Below are 19,918 nucleotides of genomic sequence, written 5' to 3'. Positions count from 1 at the left end.
TGAAAGGAAACTCACCAGCTCTCAGCAAGATGAGCCACTGGTCTGACCCGATGGGCATTTCTCATTTTCTTAGAAACAAATACGTTGATCGTAAAATTACAGAATGCTTTGGGTTGGAAGGAACACTAAAGATGATCTAGTCCCAAACCCTAAGGACATGGACAGGGACGCCTTCCACTAGACCAGATGGATCAAGCCCCATCCAACCTGCACATGAACACCTCCAGGGATGGGACATCCGCAGCTTCTCTGGGCAACCTGTGCCAGTGCCTCACCACCCTCACAGTAAAGAATTTCTTCCTAATACTTCATATAAACCTGCTCTTTTTCATTTTGGAGCCATTGCCCGTTGTCCTGTCGCTACGTGCATACATAGTTCCTTTCCACTTAACATCTAAAGATGACAACATTATGGTTAAAAATTCATAAGTTTACCATAATGAACCACTCCTACCCTAAGCCAGGCAATTGACAGGCAACAAAGGGATGCTCTTTGAGAGTAATCAAGAGAAGCAAGGTCCAAGTGCCTGCACAGCGCAGATTCTCTTCTAACAGTTGCCAGCAAGCTCTAGCACTGTGGTTTCTTTACCCTGTTCATGAAGGTTTCCACTGTGCACCTCTACATGTTCTCTACACGATGAAGGCAGAAAACCTCCTGCTGTGTCCTGTTTGTTCATCAAAGCTTGTTCCAGGTACCAACACAAACAGTTTACAACCTACATTCTTCTCCCCGGCAACTAGCAACAGGACAAGAAGATAATAGTCTTTAGCTGTGTCAGGGGACGTGTAGGCTGGACAACAGGAGGAATTTCTTCATAGAAAGGGTGATTAGACATTGGAATGGGCTGCCCAGGGAGGTGGTGGAATCACCGTCCCTGGACGTGTTTAAGGAAAGACTGGATGTGGCACTCGGTGCCATGGTCTAGTTGCCATGGTGGTGTTCGGTCACAGCTTGGACTCGATGATCTTAAAGGTCTGTTCCAACCTAACTGATTCTGTGATACATAACACGACTAACGTTTAACAAGGTTAATCAGTCACCAGAAGGACGGACGGTGAAGCGAGCCCCGGCACCGGGGACACCCGCTCAGGCTGGCGAAGAGCGCTCTGCGGCCGCCGAACACCCGGGCTGTGATTCTCATCAGCACCGTGATGCCTCGGTGCCCGCCCCGCAGGCCCAGCAGGGCGGGGCGGCCGCTCCCGCTGTTCCCGCCGCTCCGGACCGCGTCCCGCCAGGCTCCCGCTCCCGTCACCAGGGCAACGGGCAAGCGGCGCCCAGGGAAGGCACCACGTGCCCGGAAGCGCCTCGAGGGAGGAAGTGACGGAGCGCCGGGGGAGCCCCGGAGGCCGAGATTTAAAAAAGAAAACCAAAAAAAAAAAAAAAACCAACAAAAAAAATCAAAACAAAAAAAGGAAAAAAGGGACTAAAAAGAGGGATACGGAGGGGGCGGGCGGAGCGGGCGCGAGTCCCGCCCCCCGGGGCCGCCCCGCCAGACCGCGGCCCCGCCGGAGCCGCCGCCAGGTCCCGCCCCCGGCCCCGCCCGCCCCGACACCGGAGCTGCCGCCCCGCCCCGCCCGCTCGGCCGGGCCCGGCTGCCCGCGCGCGGGGGGCGTGTCGGGCGCGGCGGCGGCGGCGGCGCGGGGGCTCCGGTGCGGCGGCGGCAGCGCGGGTCCCGCGGGCGGGCGGGGGGCGGCGGAGCGGAGCGGGGCAGAGCCGTGGCGGCTGCAGGTGAGGCGGGGCCCGGGGCGCGGGCGGCCGCGGCGGGGAGAGTTCTCCGGGGCCGGCGCGGGATGGAAGTTGACAGCGGCGGCGGAGCAGCCATTGTCTGCCCGGCCCGGCCCGGCCCCGGGCAGCTCCCCCGCGCAGCCCCGCTCCCGCGCCCGGGCAGCCGCCGCCCGGCTTCAGGCATCCTGCGGCGCATCCCGCCTCCCGCCGCGGCGGGGGCTGCGGGCACGGCACGGGCGGGCAGGGCGCCCGCACGCCGTGTCGGATGAACTTTGCTGCCGGAGTTGCCGGCGGCCTGGGTAGCTGCCGCCGTGCTGTCCGCTTCCATCCTTCCCTTCTTCCATCCTTCCCTCCGTCTCTCCCGCCGGCGGCCGGGCGAGGCGCTCGGCGGGGAAAGGCGGGCTGGGCACCGAGGGGTGGGGACCAGGTGGTGCGAAGGTCCTGCAGTGCTCCAGCGTCGCACCCACTGCTGCTTCCAGAGCATCCCAGAGCAGAGTCAGCGTGTGCCGGCAGTTCCACACCTCTGCTTGTGTGGCTTGGAAACTGTTGTAGAAACATATAGTAACAGCAGCGAGTATGCTGTAGTCCCGGGTGCTAATTTTTCTCCCCCAAGCCTGTGACGTAAACCCGTGCAAATCTTACGTGTGTCCTAACTTAGTTTCTCGAGGATGAAGTGACAAACCACTTAAAAAGTTAGAAAATGTTGCAGGCAGCAGTCGTGTCCCGGAGGGAATGGATGGGGTGAGCAAGTAAAACTTTTCTACCTCCTACCTACTGCTCAGTGATTAGAGTAATGTTTGGCTTGACTCTTGTCTGCCCTTGTGCTTGAGAAAGGTCAGGAACTTGTAGATGGGCCACCTGTGGTCTCGGTGTGTGCTGAGATCAGCAGTGTGGGTTAGGTTCTGGACTGGCCCATGTTCTCATGATTGTACTGCTGCCTGAGCCAGTTTTCTCCCTTCTCCTTCCCGTCCTTTCTGCTGTGTGGTCATTCCTGCCATGGTGCTAAAAAGCTTTTGTATCCTTCTGTGTCTGCCTTTTAGGGGTGCAGTTCTAACTGTGGTTCGAAGGTTAATTTCCCGTAATGGCCACGTTGTAACTCTGGGTTGGGGTTTTTTTTGTTTGGAAAATCCATGGTTTAATAATTTTTAGTAGGTTATCCATTTCATGGAGCAGCGAGCTGAGTCAAGTGATGTGATAGCCCAGTGATCACTAGATTTTTGTAAGAGGAAGGTGCTTGGAGATGCAGTTGGAGGAGTGGAAAGGGTATAATTCTGCTATTTCGTGTGGAAATGGCCTGTGTTTGGATCGGATTACACTAACATGGAGCTTAGATCCTTAGATGAACTTGCTTGGAGAAATGCTGTACCTTTTTGCTTTTGTGTTTGGAAAGGGTTTTGCTGGATAACTCTCCTTGCTGTGAGTGACTTAAAATTCTTACTGCCCTTCTGCAAAGGGAGTGTACGCTTCTCTATCCATGTCTCCAAAAGGCTTTCTGCCTACACAGAGACCAAAATTTTTCGATGCTTCATGCCTGAGGTGTTTCAGTAAGATTCCCTTTGTGCTAGGACCTGATTTTAACAAGATCTAGATCAATATGGAGCTTTCAAAAATGCTGGAAATCTTAGGAATCGGTGGTGCTGAGGAAACACAGATTGGTTGGTGGAGCAGAGCACCAGAAACCTGGTTTCTCCTGGTGAAGCTGTTGAGGGTAAGGGTATTTGCTGTAGCTAAGGTGAACATTAGTTACATCCTTCCCTCTCTCACTGGCAGTTGTGGCATTAGAAGTAAGGTAATTCAACTCACTGATCTGGGAGAAGATGCGGTTTTAGGGTACCTTTTCTGCAGTTAGCAAGTTGATCTAATGAGAAGCGAGGTGAATGAGGAGGATCTGCGTGGGGAAGTTGAGGGTAAGGGAAATTGTCACCTGATGGCATCTGAGCTAGTAGAGAACTTGGTGTAATATGTGTAGCTTTACATGCATTTTAACCCCACTCAAACTGCTTTATTTATCCACCAGAGTTTCCTTCTCTCAAAAAGTCTATATTCTCTCTCTTCTCAGTTTGTGTATTTTCAGGCTTCATTTAATTTTTCCCCTCTGGGGTAAGATCCTCAAGGCAGTTGCTTCTCCAAGAGCTTTATATTCTAGGTAGGTTTATTGACCAGCTGTTTCTAGCTGAAATAGAGTTGTACCTGAGGACAGCAGTGGCCAGTTAGGAGGAGGTGTGTTTCAGTTGAGGAGAAGGTGGCCACTGCTGAAGCAGTGCAGGAAGCCAGTTTTGGATCAGCAGGGAGATGCCTGGGCAGGATTTGAGGGCAGATGGATGTGGAAGACCAGACTGGAACAGCAGCACTCTGCTTGCCAGTTAAAGAGTTTTCCAGAGTTTGAGGAGTAGGTTTGAAGCAGCAGTTCCTCAATTAGCAGCCCATTCTCTGCAGTGTCAATGCTGTTGCCCTACTTTAAAGTCAGCTGCTGCCCTTAACACAATTTCAGAATTTATAAAGTAGTCTGGCTGAGACTATTGTTGCACCTCCTTTTCTGCTGCACTGGTCTATTTACTTATACACCAGGAAAATGTTTGGTGAAGGCTATGAAGCTCAGAATCTCTGGATTTTAAAAGGGCTAGACTAGATAAAGGGGCTGTGCTGGTGCTCAGGCTCCTGGAAGCTCATTTAGAGGAGTATCATTTAGAGGTCTCAGATACGCTACAGGGGAACCAGCCGGTACTTTGGAAACAAATAGGCTGTCAGTGATAGTAAGACTACCAGAAATATTTTTTTTTTTTAAATCTTACATGGAGTTTTAATCTTCTAAAAAGGTCAGGTTGTTGGTTTTTTTTCCAGTGGAATTCTGTTGAATAATCCCTTTTGCTCCCTTTTCTGACTCTAGCCCCTCCTGCTGCTACTCTCTGTGTAGCTCATGTTGCTGCAGGAAACTCCCTGATCATCTCAATGCGTTACTCTTCTGCTAAGCACTCTCTTCAGTCTCACTTCTGTTCCTCTTGGCTGATGAAAGCCTTCTCCAGTCCTTTCTCAGTCCTGCAATTCACTGCAACTCATCTTTCTGCTGCTGGAAGATCTCCCTGGTTCTGCGTGACCTCTTCAGCAGCTTTTGCCTCACAACTGTTGCCAGTGAACACTTCATCCGCTCTGCTTCTGATTCTGTTCCTCCTGAAAGGAACTTGCCACCACAGATACCAGTTTCTAGTCTAATATTCAAGTTAAGATCTGTCGGGAGCAACAAGTAGCTGGAAGGTTTGTGTGATCAGAAGAAGAAAGAGTTGAGGGCTTGGGGCTAAACTGGGAGGAAGAGGGACCGAGTTGGTATCAGTAGGGCATTGGAGCTGAGCAACTGGAGGAAGAGAGGATCAGAAATTGCCAAAGTGCATTGAAGGACTGGAAGCACAGTGCAATTTGCCTCAATTTGCTAGTCTCTCTTGAAAGGAGTGGCAGTCAGGTCTGTAACCAGAATTGTTTCAATGAGCTGCAGCTGATCCTTCACTACCTTTTTAAGAGTTCAGGATGCTGTAGCTTCCAACTATCGCATGGCAATAAAAATACAAGACTATGTGCATTACGTTCCTGATGGTGGTAATAAAAGATGTAAACTGTGAGTATGATTTCTGGGTGATTTCAGAATCCTGGCTTCCCTGGTCCCTGCCATGTAGCAAAGCTGTGCAGGGAGCCTGGTATTGAGATATTCTAGTACAAAAGCTGTGTAATGTAGTGAAATACAGTTTGGTTCTTTCTGTAGCCTGACTTAGTTTCCAATTCTTTCAATGTAGATCTGGAGTCCATCTCAGCCTGAGCTCCTGGGATCCTGTCGCCATGGAGACCGAAAGTGAGCAGAACTCCAACTCCACCAGCGGGAGCTCCAGTTCTGGAGGAAGCACCCGTCCTCAGATCTCACAGATGTCTCTCTATGAGCGACAGGCAGTACAGGTGAGACACGGGTATGCTCTGGGATGGCAGTGCATCACTGGAAGGTGGTGGTGAGCCCTTTTCTGTTCCTCTGAGTTGTTGTGTGTCAAGGTGGGACCGTGCTCAGAAGATTGCCATGTTTTCAGATTTAGAAATTCTCACGCTAGGCCTGATGTTTAGTTCTTGTAGGCTGAGGCTTCATGTTTTATAGGTTACTCCTTCAGTTTCCAGCCTCCTAGATTTAATCTGTACTGAATAGACTGGTTTTAGCCTGCTGTTCTAGAGTAAGTCAGTTTGCCATCCCAGTTCCTCTATGCCCTCCATACACAAACTACACGGGAACACTTGTCTGCCTGACATGTGTGAGCATGCCCATCCCCAGATTCCTGAAGTTTATTAAAGTCTTGCAAGTGTGATTCCCACTGTCCTGGAATACGCCTGTTATTCAGTATGTTACCAAATTTGTAACTGTACTACGGATTTGGATGTGCTAATCTGGTGCCTGCTTTTTCATGTGGTCTAGGGATGTTCTCATGGCTGTTACTTATTTCTTCATTGCTCTCTTCAATCACATTCCAACGACATGCAATTTTTGACAATTGGGTTTTCTTCTTTATCTAGGCCCTGCAGGCACTCCAGAGACAGCCCAATGCAGCCCAGTACTTCCATCAGTTTATGCTCCAGCAGCAATTTAACAGTGCCCAACTTCACAGCCTGGCTGCTGTCCAGCAGGTGAGTTGCCAAGAGGCAGAAGGAGAGGAGTTGGATCATTCTCTGGGGAAGATCCAGAGGTTCTCTTTCTATGCAGTGCCTTGTGCACCGAGTCATCCTGATCCCTGATGAGACAATGAGTCCCTAAACACATTGTTTGGAGTTAATACCAACAGCTAGTCAACTGGAAGCCTGAAGCAAAGATTCATTTGTTTTTCAGGTGTACAGCAGGGGAAGATAAAATTTGGCATCCCCATCAAGGAACTTGCACTTCAGGGCCTATGACTACCCCCTGCACCTTCTTTATATAAAAGATGTGTGGTTAAATCAGCAGTGGATGCAGTAGTGTTTAAAAACTAGATTAAAGGGAACAGTGGGTTGTTACTTCTCTGACAATAAAGGGCTGTGTTTGCACGAAATTTCAGGCAGCATTTTCTGAAATTTCTGACTTGGAACTTAGTAGCTCATGTTTTCTTCACCAGCAAGAGGGTAAACCTGTCCAACCAGGAGGTTGTCTCTAATTGAGACATATACAGATCAATATAAATCAATGTATTTTATGATCTATAAATGTTGAGTGATTTATTTTTCTTTGTCAGCTTTGCTCACCTACTAGACTTAATTATCAGTTCAAAATGGATTATGTGTGACATGAATACATTCTGTTTGTGTAGCAATATCTCAGTAGCTGTACTCCTTAGCAGTTAGTCCAGGATGTGATCGTTCTCTAAATCCCTGACTGCAGTCTTATAGTATAGAAGGAATAGAATCCTCGCATCAGTTTTGCACAAATCTTAGCTACAAAACTAACTAAACTCATGCAGGGGAATTCCCATGGCAGCAGAGAGGGGGAAATGAAGAAATTTTCAATATTTATGTTCTTCCACAAACCATATGCTCTGTAATCTGAATTTTGTTACTTGGAGTGCTTTCATTGCATTGCTACTAAACTGCCTAATTAGCCCAACAAATTACTAATATTGCAGGGAACGTCTGGGTGTTAACAGGGGATTTTGGCATCAGGGTGAGGGTTGCAGTGTGTAGTATGATAAGCTGGGCAAGAGTAGTGCATGTACCCATGGGTGGAAGGACTGGAGATCATACACTCTGCTGGTAAGGGACTAGGTGTTCTGACAGAGCCAAATAATTGGGCTGGATTGAAAAGTTTGTTCAGGCACTCATTTCCCTGTCAATCTCTCTTGCAGGCTACAATTGCAGCCAGTAGACAGGCCAGCTCCCCCAACACTAGCACCTCGCAACAGACCACCACCACCCAGGCTTCTGTAAGTAAAACTGCTCCCTCACACACATATCGAAGCCTCCCTCCCACTCCCCACCTTGTTCTGTCTCCTGCTTGTCTTTTTAAGATGCACACATCTTCTAAGAATGCTGGGAAACAACAAGATGCAGACAACTTTGAGGATTTGGGGTGCTGTCATTATTGGTGGGGCTTGAAGAAACCAAATAAAGTTTTTGGGTGCGAGAGGCCTCTTAGCTGGAAAGGAAGACATGGATCTCTGTTTGCTGAGGCTTTGGGGATATGTTGTCATGGATTAGAAAAGGATCAGGACTTCTAAGAAGGAGTCGTGAGCAGCTTGAAATGTGTCCCGGTTTGAGACAAAAAGGAATGTTCTTTTTGTCTCAGGCAGAGCAGTAGTTTGTTGATTGAGAGGATGTCTGGTTTTGTAGTGTGCGTTGAGGAGCTTGGATTTGGTCAGAGAGTAGATGAGTTGGTAGAGAAGGTTTTGTGGGTTTTTTTACCTTTACTTGGGAGGCTGGAGAAAATGATGTATTTTTTTGGATCTCTTATTGCAGTTGCATGCTAACAGTGATTCTCAAGCTCAGCATACAAATGAGGTCAGTATCCAGGGCTTTGGCTAATTTAGACTGTGTAGCCTTTAAGACAAGCCCTCTAAGACAAGAACTTTCTTCTTCTTGGTCCCCTGTGGGATACAGGAAAAAACTAAAATGTCTGTTCTGACTGTACCCCGCTAAGTGTATTGGTACTTATTTCTTGGCCTCCATCTCTTTATATGTGATTTGAAGCTTTTTTCTCTTCTAAGATCAACCTTGCCACCACCTCAGCTGCTCAGCTGATCAGTCGGTCGCAGAGCGTGAGCTCCCCCAGCGCCACCACGCTGACGCAGTCTGTGCTCCTGGGGAACACCACCTCACCGCCTCTCAACCAGTCACAGGCACAGATGTACCTGCGGGTAAGCGATGTGCATCAAAACGTGTCCTGACCATGGGCCCCACTTACCAGCCACTACCGAATTTCACTGCTTGGGATTACCAATGCTTATGGACTAACCTAGCTTTAAGGATGTTGCAGTGTATTTTAAAATTGGATGGGGAAGCTCTCATTCCTGAAACCACAAGTTTGACTCTGGGCTCAGCTTTTGAGGTAGATGAGCGTTGTATTGTGTGGCTCAGGTGAGAATCTTAACAACCATGTGTGTCTCTGCTCTGCATAGATGTTAAAGGTTCCATAGCACTTCTCACTAGAGTGTAAATGTGAAATATATGTCCTAGACTTGAATGTAGCTCACAGAAATAAAGCTACTCTTCTGGTTCAGTGCTGGAACAGATACGTGGTAAGTTACTCTCCTACTGCTTGCTGAGCTCAGCGGTGTAAATCAGAATTCAAGTAAGCCTAGAGAAATAAGTCAATGTGAACAAATGTCATCCTTTTAATTGCTTTGAAGTGCACCTAGGTAGAAAGCATTAAGCTTGACGATGGAGTTAGTCTGGGGTTTGGTTACCTACTTGCAAAATATTTTCTGTTTTTCCGTTGACTTCAGATACAGATTTTAATACCCTTCTTTTTAAGCAGCACTAATCTTGGATGTATGTTCTTTTATCACTGTTTTTCAGCCAGTTCTGGATATACAGCCTTGGGCAGTCTGTGGGAGTTAGCCCAGGCCTATGTTTGATTAAGAGTGCTTATTTCCTGCTTCGGAGGGTTATGTTCAGTGTTACAGTACAGGGAGGGTGGATGGCTTTGCAGTGTGTGACATTGCAGCCCAATGTTCCTTTGTAATCTGTTTGCTTGTGGTTTTTTTTGTCTTTCTTTTTCTCTTCTACCTCCTTTCCTTTCGATCCACATCACCTTATCCTCAACAGCCACAGCTGGGGAACCTGTTGCAGGTGAACCGGACCTTGGGCCGCAATGTGCCTCTTGCCTCCCAACTCATCCTGATGCCCAATGGGGCTGTGGCTGCTGTCCAGCAGGAGGTGCCACCCACTCAGTCTCCTGGGGTCCATGCAGACACAGACCAGGTGAGTGATTTCCCTCCCAGAGTCCTCCCTTTCCCCTGCTTCTGCCACACCACACTCTGATCTTTGTCTCAAGCTGTCCTTGTATAGCAGATTAGAGCTATTTTATCCCCAGCCTGTGTCCCTGTGCAGGCAGGAGATTTTGCCACCATGTTTTCATGCTTGTTTTTTGCCTCCAGAGATGAGATTAATTTCTGCTTGAAATTTCTGAGGTGGGCACAGGCTGGATCAATCCCACCTTCACAGTTTCTTGGTTGTACTTGTGTGGAAAGAACTCTTGAGTTCTATGTACAGTTTTCAGTCACTCTGCAATTAAGAGTCTTTGCCAGAGGTAGTATTCCTTCATCCAGTTGGTTCATTGTTGTAAAGATGCCAAAGACTTGTCTGAAGCAATTTTTTTGAAGGAAAGTCAGCTGTGATTAAATTTTGGAGATAACATGCCATTTGGAGGAGAAGTAAATACAGAGGATGGCAGCACCAAAATGCAGAGGAACTGGTGAAATTGGAAGGGGTAGATCCATGGGCCTGGGGGAGGCAGGTGCACACAAATTGGAAAGGAATGACTGGTCTTTAAAGGGGTATCTCAGTGCTTTTAGAGCCATGCTAAGATGGGTCCTATTAATGCCTGGATCTGGAGGCTGTCTCATGCCTTGGAGAAAGACTATGTCCCCAAATCCTGTTTACAAAGTGCTGTGAGATCTTTTAATTTCCATCAGAGATTAGGCAGGAGAGAGTTCAGGATAATGTGCTTCCTGGGGAGGGCTGTGCCTGAGCTTTGCTCTGTAGTGTTAGCAGCTCCTCACGTGAGACTTGAGGCATCAACTCAGCCTGCATCCCAGCAGAGTGTGTTGCTTATGCGTACTCTGTCACACTCCCAGCAAGTACCGTGTACAAAGCGAGTGGATTCTGTTTGGTGTGTGTGTCTCTAGGTGCAGAACTTGGCTGTGAGGAGCCAGCAGACCTCCGCCACTAACGCCCAGCTCCAAGGCTCTGCTCAGAAGACAGCCCTGCCAGGAAGCTCCCAGGCTTCGGGCCTACCGCAGGCCACCAGCACGGGCCAGACCATGGCCGTGGCCCAGGCCTCCTCCAGCGGGCTGGGTCAGTCCCTCAACCTGAGCCAGGGAGCAGCAGGCAGCAATGGTGTCTCCGGGGGTGTGGTGGCCAGTGGTGGGAACCAGCCCTCGATGGGATTGAGCCAGAGCTCCGCGGCAGGTGCCGCTGGCAGTTGCCAGAGGAAAGGCACAGGGGTGGTTCAGCCATTGCCAGTGGCGGCTGCCCAGGCCGTGACTGTCAGCCAGGGGAGCCAGACGGAGACGGAGAATGCAGCTGCAAAGAAGGGTGACACCGACAGTGGTGGACAGCAAACGGTGGGCATGAACCTCACCAGGACTGCTACCCCAGCACCCAGCCAGACACTGATCAGCTCAGGTAAGCACTCATCTGGTTTTTTTCTCTTCGAAACCATTGGGCTTTCACAAGAATGATATCTGAAAGCCTGGTGGTAAAAGGTTTTCCAACACATCTCCCAGCTTCTGTCGTCCCAGAGACTTGTCTTAAGGGGTTATCCCTTTCTATTAGCACAAGAAGTTGATTTAGTCCCTCATGTCCTCTGCCAGTAAGCTGTCAGTCATTTTGGAGTTTAATGTCTCAAACCAGTGCAGTGGCTGCCTTATTTTTGTTGTTGTTCTCAGCTGCACTGTTGCTAACTTTTGTGCTCTGTTTTTTCTCATTCTGTGTTTGTATAGCAACGTATACGCAGATCCAGCCACACTCACTGATCCAACAGCAGCAGCAGATCCATCTGCAGAAGCAGGTGGTGATCCAGCAGCAGATAGCCATTCATCACCAGCAGCAGTTCCAGCACCGCCAGTCCCAGCTCCTCCACACAGCCACCCATCTCCAACTGGCTCAACAGCAGCAACAGCAGCAAGCAGCATCTCTGACCCAGCAGCAGCAGCAAGCTCAGCCTTCACAGCAGCAGGCTCCCCCCCAAAACCAGCAGCAGGCACAGACCCTTGTGGTACAACCTATGTTGCAGTCCCAGCCACAGCATTTACAGCTCCAGCAGGACAGTCCGTGCCAGCCAGCCACCAAGTCACCTGTTCCTATTCAGTCAAAATCTCTGGTCACCCCCATCAAACCCCCTCAGCTTGGGCCTGCCAAAATGTCAGCAGCACAGCAGCCTCCGCCACACATCCCCGTGCAGGTAGTGGGCACTCGGCAGCAGGGCTCAGGCCAGGCCCAAGCACTGGGCTTGGCTCAGATCGCTGCAGCAGTGCCGACATCCCGTGGAATGCCGGCTGTAGTCCAGCCTGTTTCCCAAACCCATGCTGCTTCCCCATCATCATCTTCAGCTCCAGCATCCTCACAGGAAGCTCCCCCTCTCACCACAGGGGTGAATTTGGCACAAGTTCAAGGCACAGCCCACATGGTGAAGAGCCCAGCTTCCTCTCCAGTTGTGGCTCAGATGCCAGCAGCATTCTACATGCAGTCTGTCCAGTTGCCAGTAAGTGATACCATTGAGAAGGAGAATAGCATATGGATTCTCTTTGTTCATTCCTAGGACACCAATCGCAGTCCAGGCCCAGGTCAGTGGGATGGGATGGGTAAGGGGTTTGGGGAAAGGGATGTGGAGACTTTTTTACCCTCAAAACCACTTAATTCCAGTCCAACCCCTGGGGTTACTGACTACAAGCATTTCTTTTCCACATTATCATTCAAAGGCTTGCATGAAGTTAATAGGTGAGACTCAGAGCCTGCCCCAAATGGAGTAGGTCCACATCACATACTCATGAGTATCACATTTAACAGTGGGGTTGGGTTGACCTTGGCTGGCTGCTGGGTGACCACCAAGTTGCTGCTCTATTACTCCCCCTTCACAACACAACAGGAGGAGAAAAATACAGTGAAAAGCTTGTGGGTTGAGATAAAGATGTGGTGATTGCTTGCCAATTACCGTCATGGGCAAAACAAACTCAGTTATGGAAATCAATTTAATTTGCTGCCAATTTAGTGTAGGATAATTGGAAATAAGAACAAATCCAAAAAACACCTCCCCCCTTCTTCACAGGCTCACTTTCACTCCTGACTCTTCTGCCTCCTCCCCCTGAATGGTTCAGGAGGACAGGAAATGGGATTCGTGGTCAGCTCATAAGGTTTTGTCTCTCTCTCTCATGCATTTCCCTTGCTTTAGCATGGGGGAATCCCTCCCGTGGGATACAGTCCTTCACAAAGGATACAGTCCTTCATAAAGTCTTTCTTCAGTGTGGGTCTTTCCCACAGGCTGCAGTTTTTCATGAACTGCTGCAGTGTGGGTACTTCTGGGTTACAGATCCCTTAGTGTGTTGTACCAGCCACTGACTCTAGGCCTCAGAAGATCCCCTAGCAACAGGCTATGCAGAGGAAATTCATGTTCTATAGGCCTTGTCCATGCTGTTATGAATTGTCCAGCTAGGGCCTAAATCCCTGGGAGGAGAGCACTTTGCCAGCTCAGATCATGGAGTCATAAATAATTGGAGTTGAAAAGAACCTTAAAAATCATAAAATTCCAGCATGCCTGCCATGGGCAGGAACACCTTTTCAGTAGACTAGGTTGCTCCATCCAGCCTTGCCTTGAACACCTCCTTAGCCAGCTGCTGAGACTCTTTCTAAACTCTCTCTGCTTCTTCAGGAAGGTGTCACAGGATTTGTCTGATTTTTAGAGCGGGAGGACAATTCTGCCCTTGGTGAACGTGTGTGCCCTGCTCTATCGACTCTCCATTGAAACTGATCTGATTTATCCAAAAGCCTGGAAACTGCTGGGTGAATGCTATTCCATTTCTTCCTGCAATAATCCATTGAGGTTTACACAGTGTCCTGATATTATGCCAATGTATCAACATGGCTTGGGACACCAGATCCTCGTCCATGGCATGGTAGTGAGTCTTCTCAAGCTTTGTTCCTTGCTAGGCAAATGCTCCCAAGTAGAGGTATGTACTGAAGGAGCTAGAGGCATCTCCAGAAGAAACCAGGCTGTAAATCAAGTATGATGGAGCAGGATGCATCATTTTTTTTTGGTTTTGATCCGGCTTGTTCTTTGCTTTGGAGCTTTCTGCCTGCTTACGTGTTCCTCTTTATTCATGCAGGGCAAATCTCAGACGTTGGCAGTAAAGCGCAAGGCAGAGTCAGAGGAGGAGAAGGAGGAGTCGCCCAGTGTCACTGCACTCCTGCCTGCCAGGTCCTCTCCCGTAACAGACAGCCCCAAAAACATGGAGGAGAAGAGTGGCCTTGGAGGTGAGGTACAAAGGAGAGCTCTGATTGTGTGTGCTATTGACCTGATCTTGAATTTCATTTGGAGTAGGCAGAGCAAAGGTAACTGACTCCTGTGCTGTTAACTTTCCAGATAATTCTGATACTGCTGCCGTTGCAACTCCCAATGCCTCATCAAGTGAAGGAGCCTCAGTCACCCCCACCTCTGCTTCCACCCCAAACCTGGCAATGGTGTCACGTCAGATGGGAGACTCCAAACCTCCTCAAGCCATCGTCAAGCCCCAGATCCTCACACACATCATTGAAGGCTTTGTCATCCAGGAGGGAGCAGAGCCCTTTCCAGTAGGGATTTTTTTGTTGTGGGGGAAGGTGGTGTAGCACTTTCTTGGGAGGGTGGTGGGCTTCCATCTTTGCATAGGAGTATCTTTCCCCATATTCCAATTTAGCATTTTTAGCCTGAGACACAGACAGTGAAGAGGAAGGGAGGGGAGGGAGGTGTCATGAATGAAGCAAGACCTTAAGAGGTGTCATTAAAGAGAAGGGGTTTGAAGGAGTAAAACAAGTGTTGCAGCAACTGCTTACTCCAGTAGTCACCAAAGTAATAATTAATGCAGGAATTGTAAGGAGGCTCTCCTCTCTCTGAGGGAAAGATGCATTTTGAACAGGCAGTAAGTGAAGTTGAAGTAAATAAGGGGAAATGGAGTCACATGGAATTGGATGTTATTCAAGGCAGATACTGCTTGGGGATCTTTAAATGAACCACCAAGCCTGGTGAGTCAGGAAGTTGTAATAACTTTTTTCAGTATCTCTCCTTCCCTATTAGGCAGAAAGATTCTTCTGAGCTGAAGTTTGAGCTGCACATTCCTTGGCAGAGGGTGGTGGACACAGGGAATCCTTTACTAGTGGGTCCAACTCATTCTCTCCCTATCCAGGTGGGTTGTTCTCAGCTGCTGAAAGAATCTGAAAAACCACTGCAGGGAGAGGCTCCTTCTGGCCAGAATGAAAACCTGTCTAGCAATTCTCTGGGAGAGGATAGTGCTTCCGTGGGTGAGTTTCAGCACCAGGAAGACTAGCTAGTGTTACTGAAAGTTTCTGCTCTGTATTACTTACTTTATACATTATGGACTTGTATCTCTTCCTGCTAATTCCTTAGAGACTCGAGCTACAGAACTAGGGTCTGGCTTTTTTTGAGTGCCAGCAGACCGACAATGCTTTTTTTGTTGTTGTGAATGCCATCTAACACATCCTGTGTCAGTAGTAAGCAGGAGATTCTGAACTGTACCTGTCTGTAATGACTGAAGGCTGTGAAGGCTGTGTGGACAGAGCAGAGAGTGCAGTGGTGGAGGTTTCCCCCACAGCCTTGTAGAATGTGAGGAATACACTATGTTTTGCTTGTTCCATGAAGTGGTACTGACCAGGAGAAAAAAACTGCTCTGTTTGATATCCTGGGGTCCTAATTAGCAGAGCTTGCGCTTTGCTTTTCCCAGTTTCTTCCCCAAGCTAACTACTTACTAGATTCAGTAGAAAATAGTGGTTGGAATCTGTCTGCACAGAGGAAGAGCAGTGGAATGGGGAATCACTGGGTGTGTGATCTGCTTCAGTTCAGATCATCAAGTGGTGTGTGTCTCTGTATCTCACTAGAGCTTGACAAGAAGGCAAACTTGTTGAAGTGCGAATATTGTGGGAAGTACGCCCCGGCAACCCAGTTCCGTGGCTCCAAGAGGTTTTGTTCCATGACCTGTGCTAAAAGGTAATAACAGCAAGATGTAATATTCCTTATCTCTGACTACACATTTGCTGGAACTGGGCATGTGCCCCTTCTCCAAGTAGTGTACCACACTTCAGTGCATCTGATCCTTCCTCTGTGGCATGTACTGGCCACAGAGATCCTTTAGCACTCTAAATGATTTGTAAATGCTTCTAGGTCTGGAGAGGTGGATGTGATGCTGAGTATAAACAGGATTTCTGGCTTGCTCAGAAAATGAAGAGTGGAGGGGGAAATTCTGGGGCTGTAAAGAACCTCTCCTCAGAGAAATGTACATTTGATTGACTAAATAAATGCATACTGGTAGCTGCCTGATGCATTCATGCTAGACAAAGACACAAGGTAGCATCGGGGGAAAAAACTGGGGAGAAGTTAGGCTAGTCATTGCTGCCTCCTGTTGATAGCAGAGTGCTTGTTATGGGTCTCTTTTCCCTTAGGGGAATGACTTAATTGACCCTTCAGATGTTAGATCAAGACTCTGATGTCCAAATATTGCTTGTGTCAGAAGTCTGGACTGGTTCCTTCCAAGGGGAAGTCTTAGAAGGAGGAGGAACAGAACCTGATGGTAAAAAGGAGTCTTACCCCCATCTAGAGCAAGGGGAAGTAGTAGGTTTAGATAGTTGCCACTTTCTAACTGCTGCTCTGCTTCTGCTTACTTGAGGTACAATGTCAGCTGCAGCCATCAGTTTCGGCTGCAGAGAAAGAAGATGAAGGAGTTCCAGGAAGCCAACTACGCCCGTGTGCGCCGGCGGGGACCACGGCGCAGCAGCTCCGAAATCGCTCGAACAAAGATCCAGGGCAAGCGCCACAGGGTAAGGACACAGACCTGTCAAGGCAGGTCTGTGCAGAGTTTGTCCCTGCTGGCTGTACCACTTTGTCACAGTGGATGTAGTCATGCAGGATGTGCCAAGTGTGCACTGACACACTTGATACGCAAGACACAGGGAGCGGTTCTCATCAGTCCTGGACTGCAGGAAGTGTTATTCACGTTTGTACTTGTTCTGTGCACTCTGTGTTCGCTCCTGTGTGCATCCTGAAGGTCTGAGTGAGTGAGATCAACTGACAGCCTTGGCAGGAAACAATCCACTTTTCCCATTTGATAAGCAGTCTTCCACAGGAATGACTTGAATTGGGTTATAGAAGAACTGAATGAGCTGTGGTTCTGATGTGAGGAAGAGAGGGAGCTCTTGTGTTAGCTGCCCCTGAACCAACAGCCTGAGACAGTTGTTTCAGACTGTTGGGACAACTTCTGCTGCTCCCAGTGTCTTGTTTTGCAGCTTGTAATTGTGACTTTCTGACAAAACCCCTTTTGTTTTTCTTCCTTTCTTTCTTTTGGGCTTGTAGGGCCAGGAAGACTCAAGTCGAGGCTCTGATAACTCCAGCTATGATGAAGCTTTGTCCCCTACATCTCCCGGACCCCTGTCAGTAAGGGCCAGTCATGGAGACAGGGACCTGGCTAACTCTAATATGGCCCCACCTACCCCCGATCTACATGGCATCAACCCAGTCTTCCTGTCCAGCAATCCTAGTCGTTGGAGTGTGGAGGAAGTGTATGAGTTCATTGCATCATTGCAAGGTGAAGTTAAGATCCTCTCCTGCACACTCCTGTGATCCAGTAGCATGGGGAGACTGGGAAGAAAATGGTGTCAGTGGTGCCTACTGCTTTTGAACGTTTCTGAATTGGGGTAGATCATAGAGACGGATTCTCAAGTAGCCTGTGTGCTCGAGGAGACTGTGGACCAGAGTGGGGAAAGGGGTTGGTTAGAGTCTTAGCTTGCTTTTCTGTACCTGCCAGAGGTGCAAAGAGTAGGAATGAGGGGAGTGCCCAATGCATATGTGTTTCTCACTGCTCTTTGTTTTGTTTTGTTTTCCTCACAGGGTGCCAGGAAATTGCTGAGGAATTTCGGTCACAGGAAATTGATGGTCAGGCCCTGTTGCTTCTGAAGGAGGAACATCTCATGAGTGCCATGAACATCAAGCTGGGACCAGCTCTCAAGATCTGTGCCAAGATCAATGTTCTCAAGGAGACCTAAGAACTCTGAAGCCAGAGGTCTCACTTTTGCTCTGACCCCAGGGCAGCTGCCAGTTTTGGAGCATCCCGTTGGGGTGGGGAAGAATGGGACAGTCCCCTGTGGTCTTGCATTCAAGAAGAATGAGAAGGAATTTGACTGATTGAAACTGCCACGCACAAGCCCATCTCTTGGTCTCTTAATGGTGCTACAGTAAGGTTGAGGGAAACTGCCACCTGGGGCCTTTAAACAACTTTCCTTCTTCCTTATTTTGAATATGCCTCCCCTATATACCACATAAAGATATTAAGGGGATCTCTTTCTGTCTTAAAAGACTGCTGAAAGGGAACTGCCCTCACCCCTTTTTGCCACAGCAGGTCTGCTAGATCTTAGCTTTGAATATCATTGCCAGAATTCAAGGCATAGGAAGAGCTGGCCCCACATAGACATTGGGAGCACCAGTGCTTGGGGCTTTTTTGAAGGGGAACTAGCAAACTACAAGTGACAGAGGTGACAAACAAGAATTAAAGCAAAAGGGGCTGCTGCTTTTCCACTTTTAAAAGTACCTAGGCTGCTCATGAACTTGGTTTAATAGCCATTCCAGCATGCATACCAAACTTGAAGGCCTGTGGCAATAGGAGCTGTCTTGTCTTCACTCTGCATGTCTACAGGAGACAGCAAAGCTAAAGTGTTGTGGCAGCTATTCACTCCAGGTGTTCCTCTCAGAACCAGTCAGAGGATTTTTCCTGAGTACTTATGACAAAGTGATGGGAAACTCAAAGGGGAGGGGGATTGTCTTACATTAGGGAACCTTGCAGCACTAGGTTTGTCTTCCCATTGTGCTAGAGCATAATTTACAGATCCAAAGCAGTCTCCAGAAGCACCAAGGCTCTTCATGAAAGGGGCTGGGGTTTTGTTTTGTGTGTTTTCTTACCAGTTTGTATTTTCTTTTTGTGTCTGTCTTCGTTATCCTCAGGAGAGCTTATGGGACAAAATTTAGGCTGGCAGGATTGTACTGCTTGCCTCAGGCTTTTTTTTTTTTTGTGTTGTGTTGTAAAACGAGTATTTCTCTTTCTCAGTTACAAGGAACCAAACACACACCCTAGAACAACTCAATACTGATCTTTTAATGTGACTTCTCATTTCTAAAGAGTAGAATTTATGTTACAGGCTGAGTTTCTCCTACTCAGCCCCTCCAGGTTTGGTTGGGGGTTCTTTGGTTGTTTTTGTTGTTTTGTTTTTTTTTTTTTTTAAGGACCAAATGTGGTATTCTGAAGTTTTGTAGCCAAATTGCCAAAGGTGAAAACCTGGGCAGAATTATTCTCTTCCAGAAGCAGCTCTGCTTCAAACAAACAGGCAAAATACCTGAAGGAGTTACACAAACTGTGAAGAGGTAAGTGCCCTGTAGAGCCAAATACCTGAAAGCAAGATGGTGGTATAAACCATGTATCTCAGCTTTTCTGTTTTCAGAAGTTTCACATGAATATTTGAGTGAAACATAAGACGGTTCTGTGTGTTAAGCACCTTCTGTTGCAGAAAAGCTGTAGTGGCATGGGAAAAAGCCTAATAGCATAGGTAGGAAAACATTAGAGATCTTTGAAATGGGCTCTTTATTGACCCATGTTAGAAAAAGAGGAAGGAAAGTGCTTAGTAGATGGATAAAATGTGGCAGCAGCTTCCTAGTCTTAACGGCACTGTTGAACCTCACTTTTGTGACATCCTTGTTCATCTGAGAAGACTTCTGAGGCTCTGTGAATGCAAATAGGCCCAAAGGAAGCTGCCCATGCTCGCTTGCACCCTGGTACCATGGTTTGGTCTGATGTAATCTGGGGGCAGGGAAGGGGAGGTTAGAATCAAAAATGAGCAGAGGAAGGCTGCCCTTAAACCATTTTATCCTTAGCAGGCTGGGTGTGATAAAACTCCTGTTTAGTTTGACCCTTGGCAGGGTAGGCAGGCAGGTAGCCTGCCACTGTTACCGGTTACTCCTGAGGACTGGATTTTATTTCAGTCAAATTGGAAGGCTTCACTTCTTCGTTTCATGTTCAGTGTTCTTAATAAAAAAATGCTTGATCAGGCTTTGCAGGTCTGGCTGCTTTTTAACCCCTGTCCTGAACCCAAACTTTAACCAAGTGTTTGGAAAGTACAAACTTCACCACGAAGCTACTTTTGACTGTCACTGCTGCAAAAAAATAGAGTATAATCCATCCATCCCTAACTACCTGAGCTTCTGAAGTTTCAGTTTTGAAAGATGTGGATAGCCTTCCC

At 48.1% G+C, this 19,918-nt stretch overlaps 1 protein-coding gene across 3 annotated transcripts; it reads left to right on the top strand.

Annotated features, from left to right (window-relative positions):
* Positions 1-1,671: 1,671 nt before the first annotated feature.
* On the top strand, positions 1,672-19,728 carry PHC1 (polyhomeotic homolog 1). 3 transcript variants are annotated; one of them, XM_069017288.1, is made up of 16 exons: positions 1,672-1,729; positions 5,509-5,665; positions 6,266-6,376; positions 7,561-7,638; positions 8,171-8,212; positions 8,419-8,568; positions 9,479-9,634; positions 10,561-11,059; positions 11,377-12,137; positions 13,756-13,903; positions 14,013-14,221; positions 14,812-14,926; positions 15,521-15,629; positions 16,306-16,456; positions 16,989-17,220; positions 17,523-19,728. In XM_069017288.1, the coding sequence occupies exons 2-16, from the start codon at positions 5,552-5,554 to the stop codon at positions 17,675-17,677; spliced, it is 3,030 nt and encodes a 1,009-aa protein (XP_068873389.1). In that variant the 5' UTR covers positions 1,672-1,729; positions 5,509-5,551; the 3' UTR covers positions 17,678-19,728. The 3 variants fall into 3 exon arrangements, with proteins under 3 accessions (XP_068873389.1, XP_068873399.1, XP_068873409.1); XM_069017298.1 differs by lacking the exon at positions 8,171-8,212; XM_069017308.1 differs by lacking the exons at positions 16,989-17,220; positions 17,523-19,728 and adding an exon at positions 16,150-16,209 and having other exon boundaries at positions 16,306-16,368.
* Positions 19,729-19,918: the final 190 nt, after the last annotated feature.

Source organism: Aphelocoma coerulescens, chromosome 1, assembly GCF_041296385.1.
Source record: "Aphelocoma coerulescens isolate FSJ_1873_10779 chromosome 1, UR_Acoe_1.0, whole genome shotgun sequence".
Lineage (NCBI taxonomy): Eukaryota > Metazoa > Chordata > Aves > Passeriformes > Corvidae > Aphelocoma > Aphelocoma coerulescens.
This window is presented reverse-complemented; position numbering and strand designations above follow the sequence as displayed.

Excerpts from the sequence above, each read along its gene's own strand:
- PHC1 (XM_069017288.1), top strand. The coding sequence starts at position 5,552 with ATGGAGACCGAAAGTGAGCAGAACTCCAACTCCACCAGCGGGAGCTCC. Across the intron at positions 9,635-10,560 it reads TCCATGCAGACACAGACCAG|GTGCAGAACTTGGCTGTGAG; the intron begins GTGAGTGATTTC and ends GTGTGTCTCTAG. Across the intron at positions 13,904-14,012 it reads GGAGAAGAGTGGCCTTGGAG|ATAATTCTGATACTGCTGCC; the intron begins GTGAGGTACAAA and ends TTAACTTTCCAG.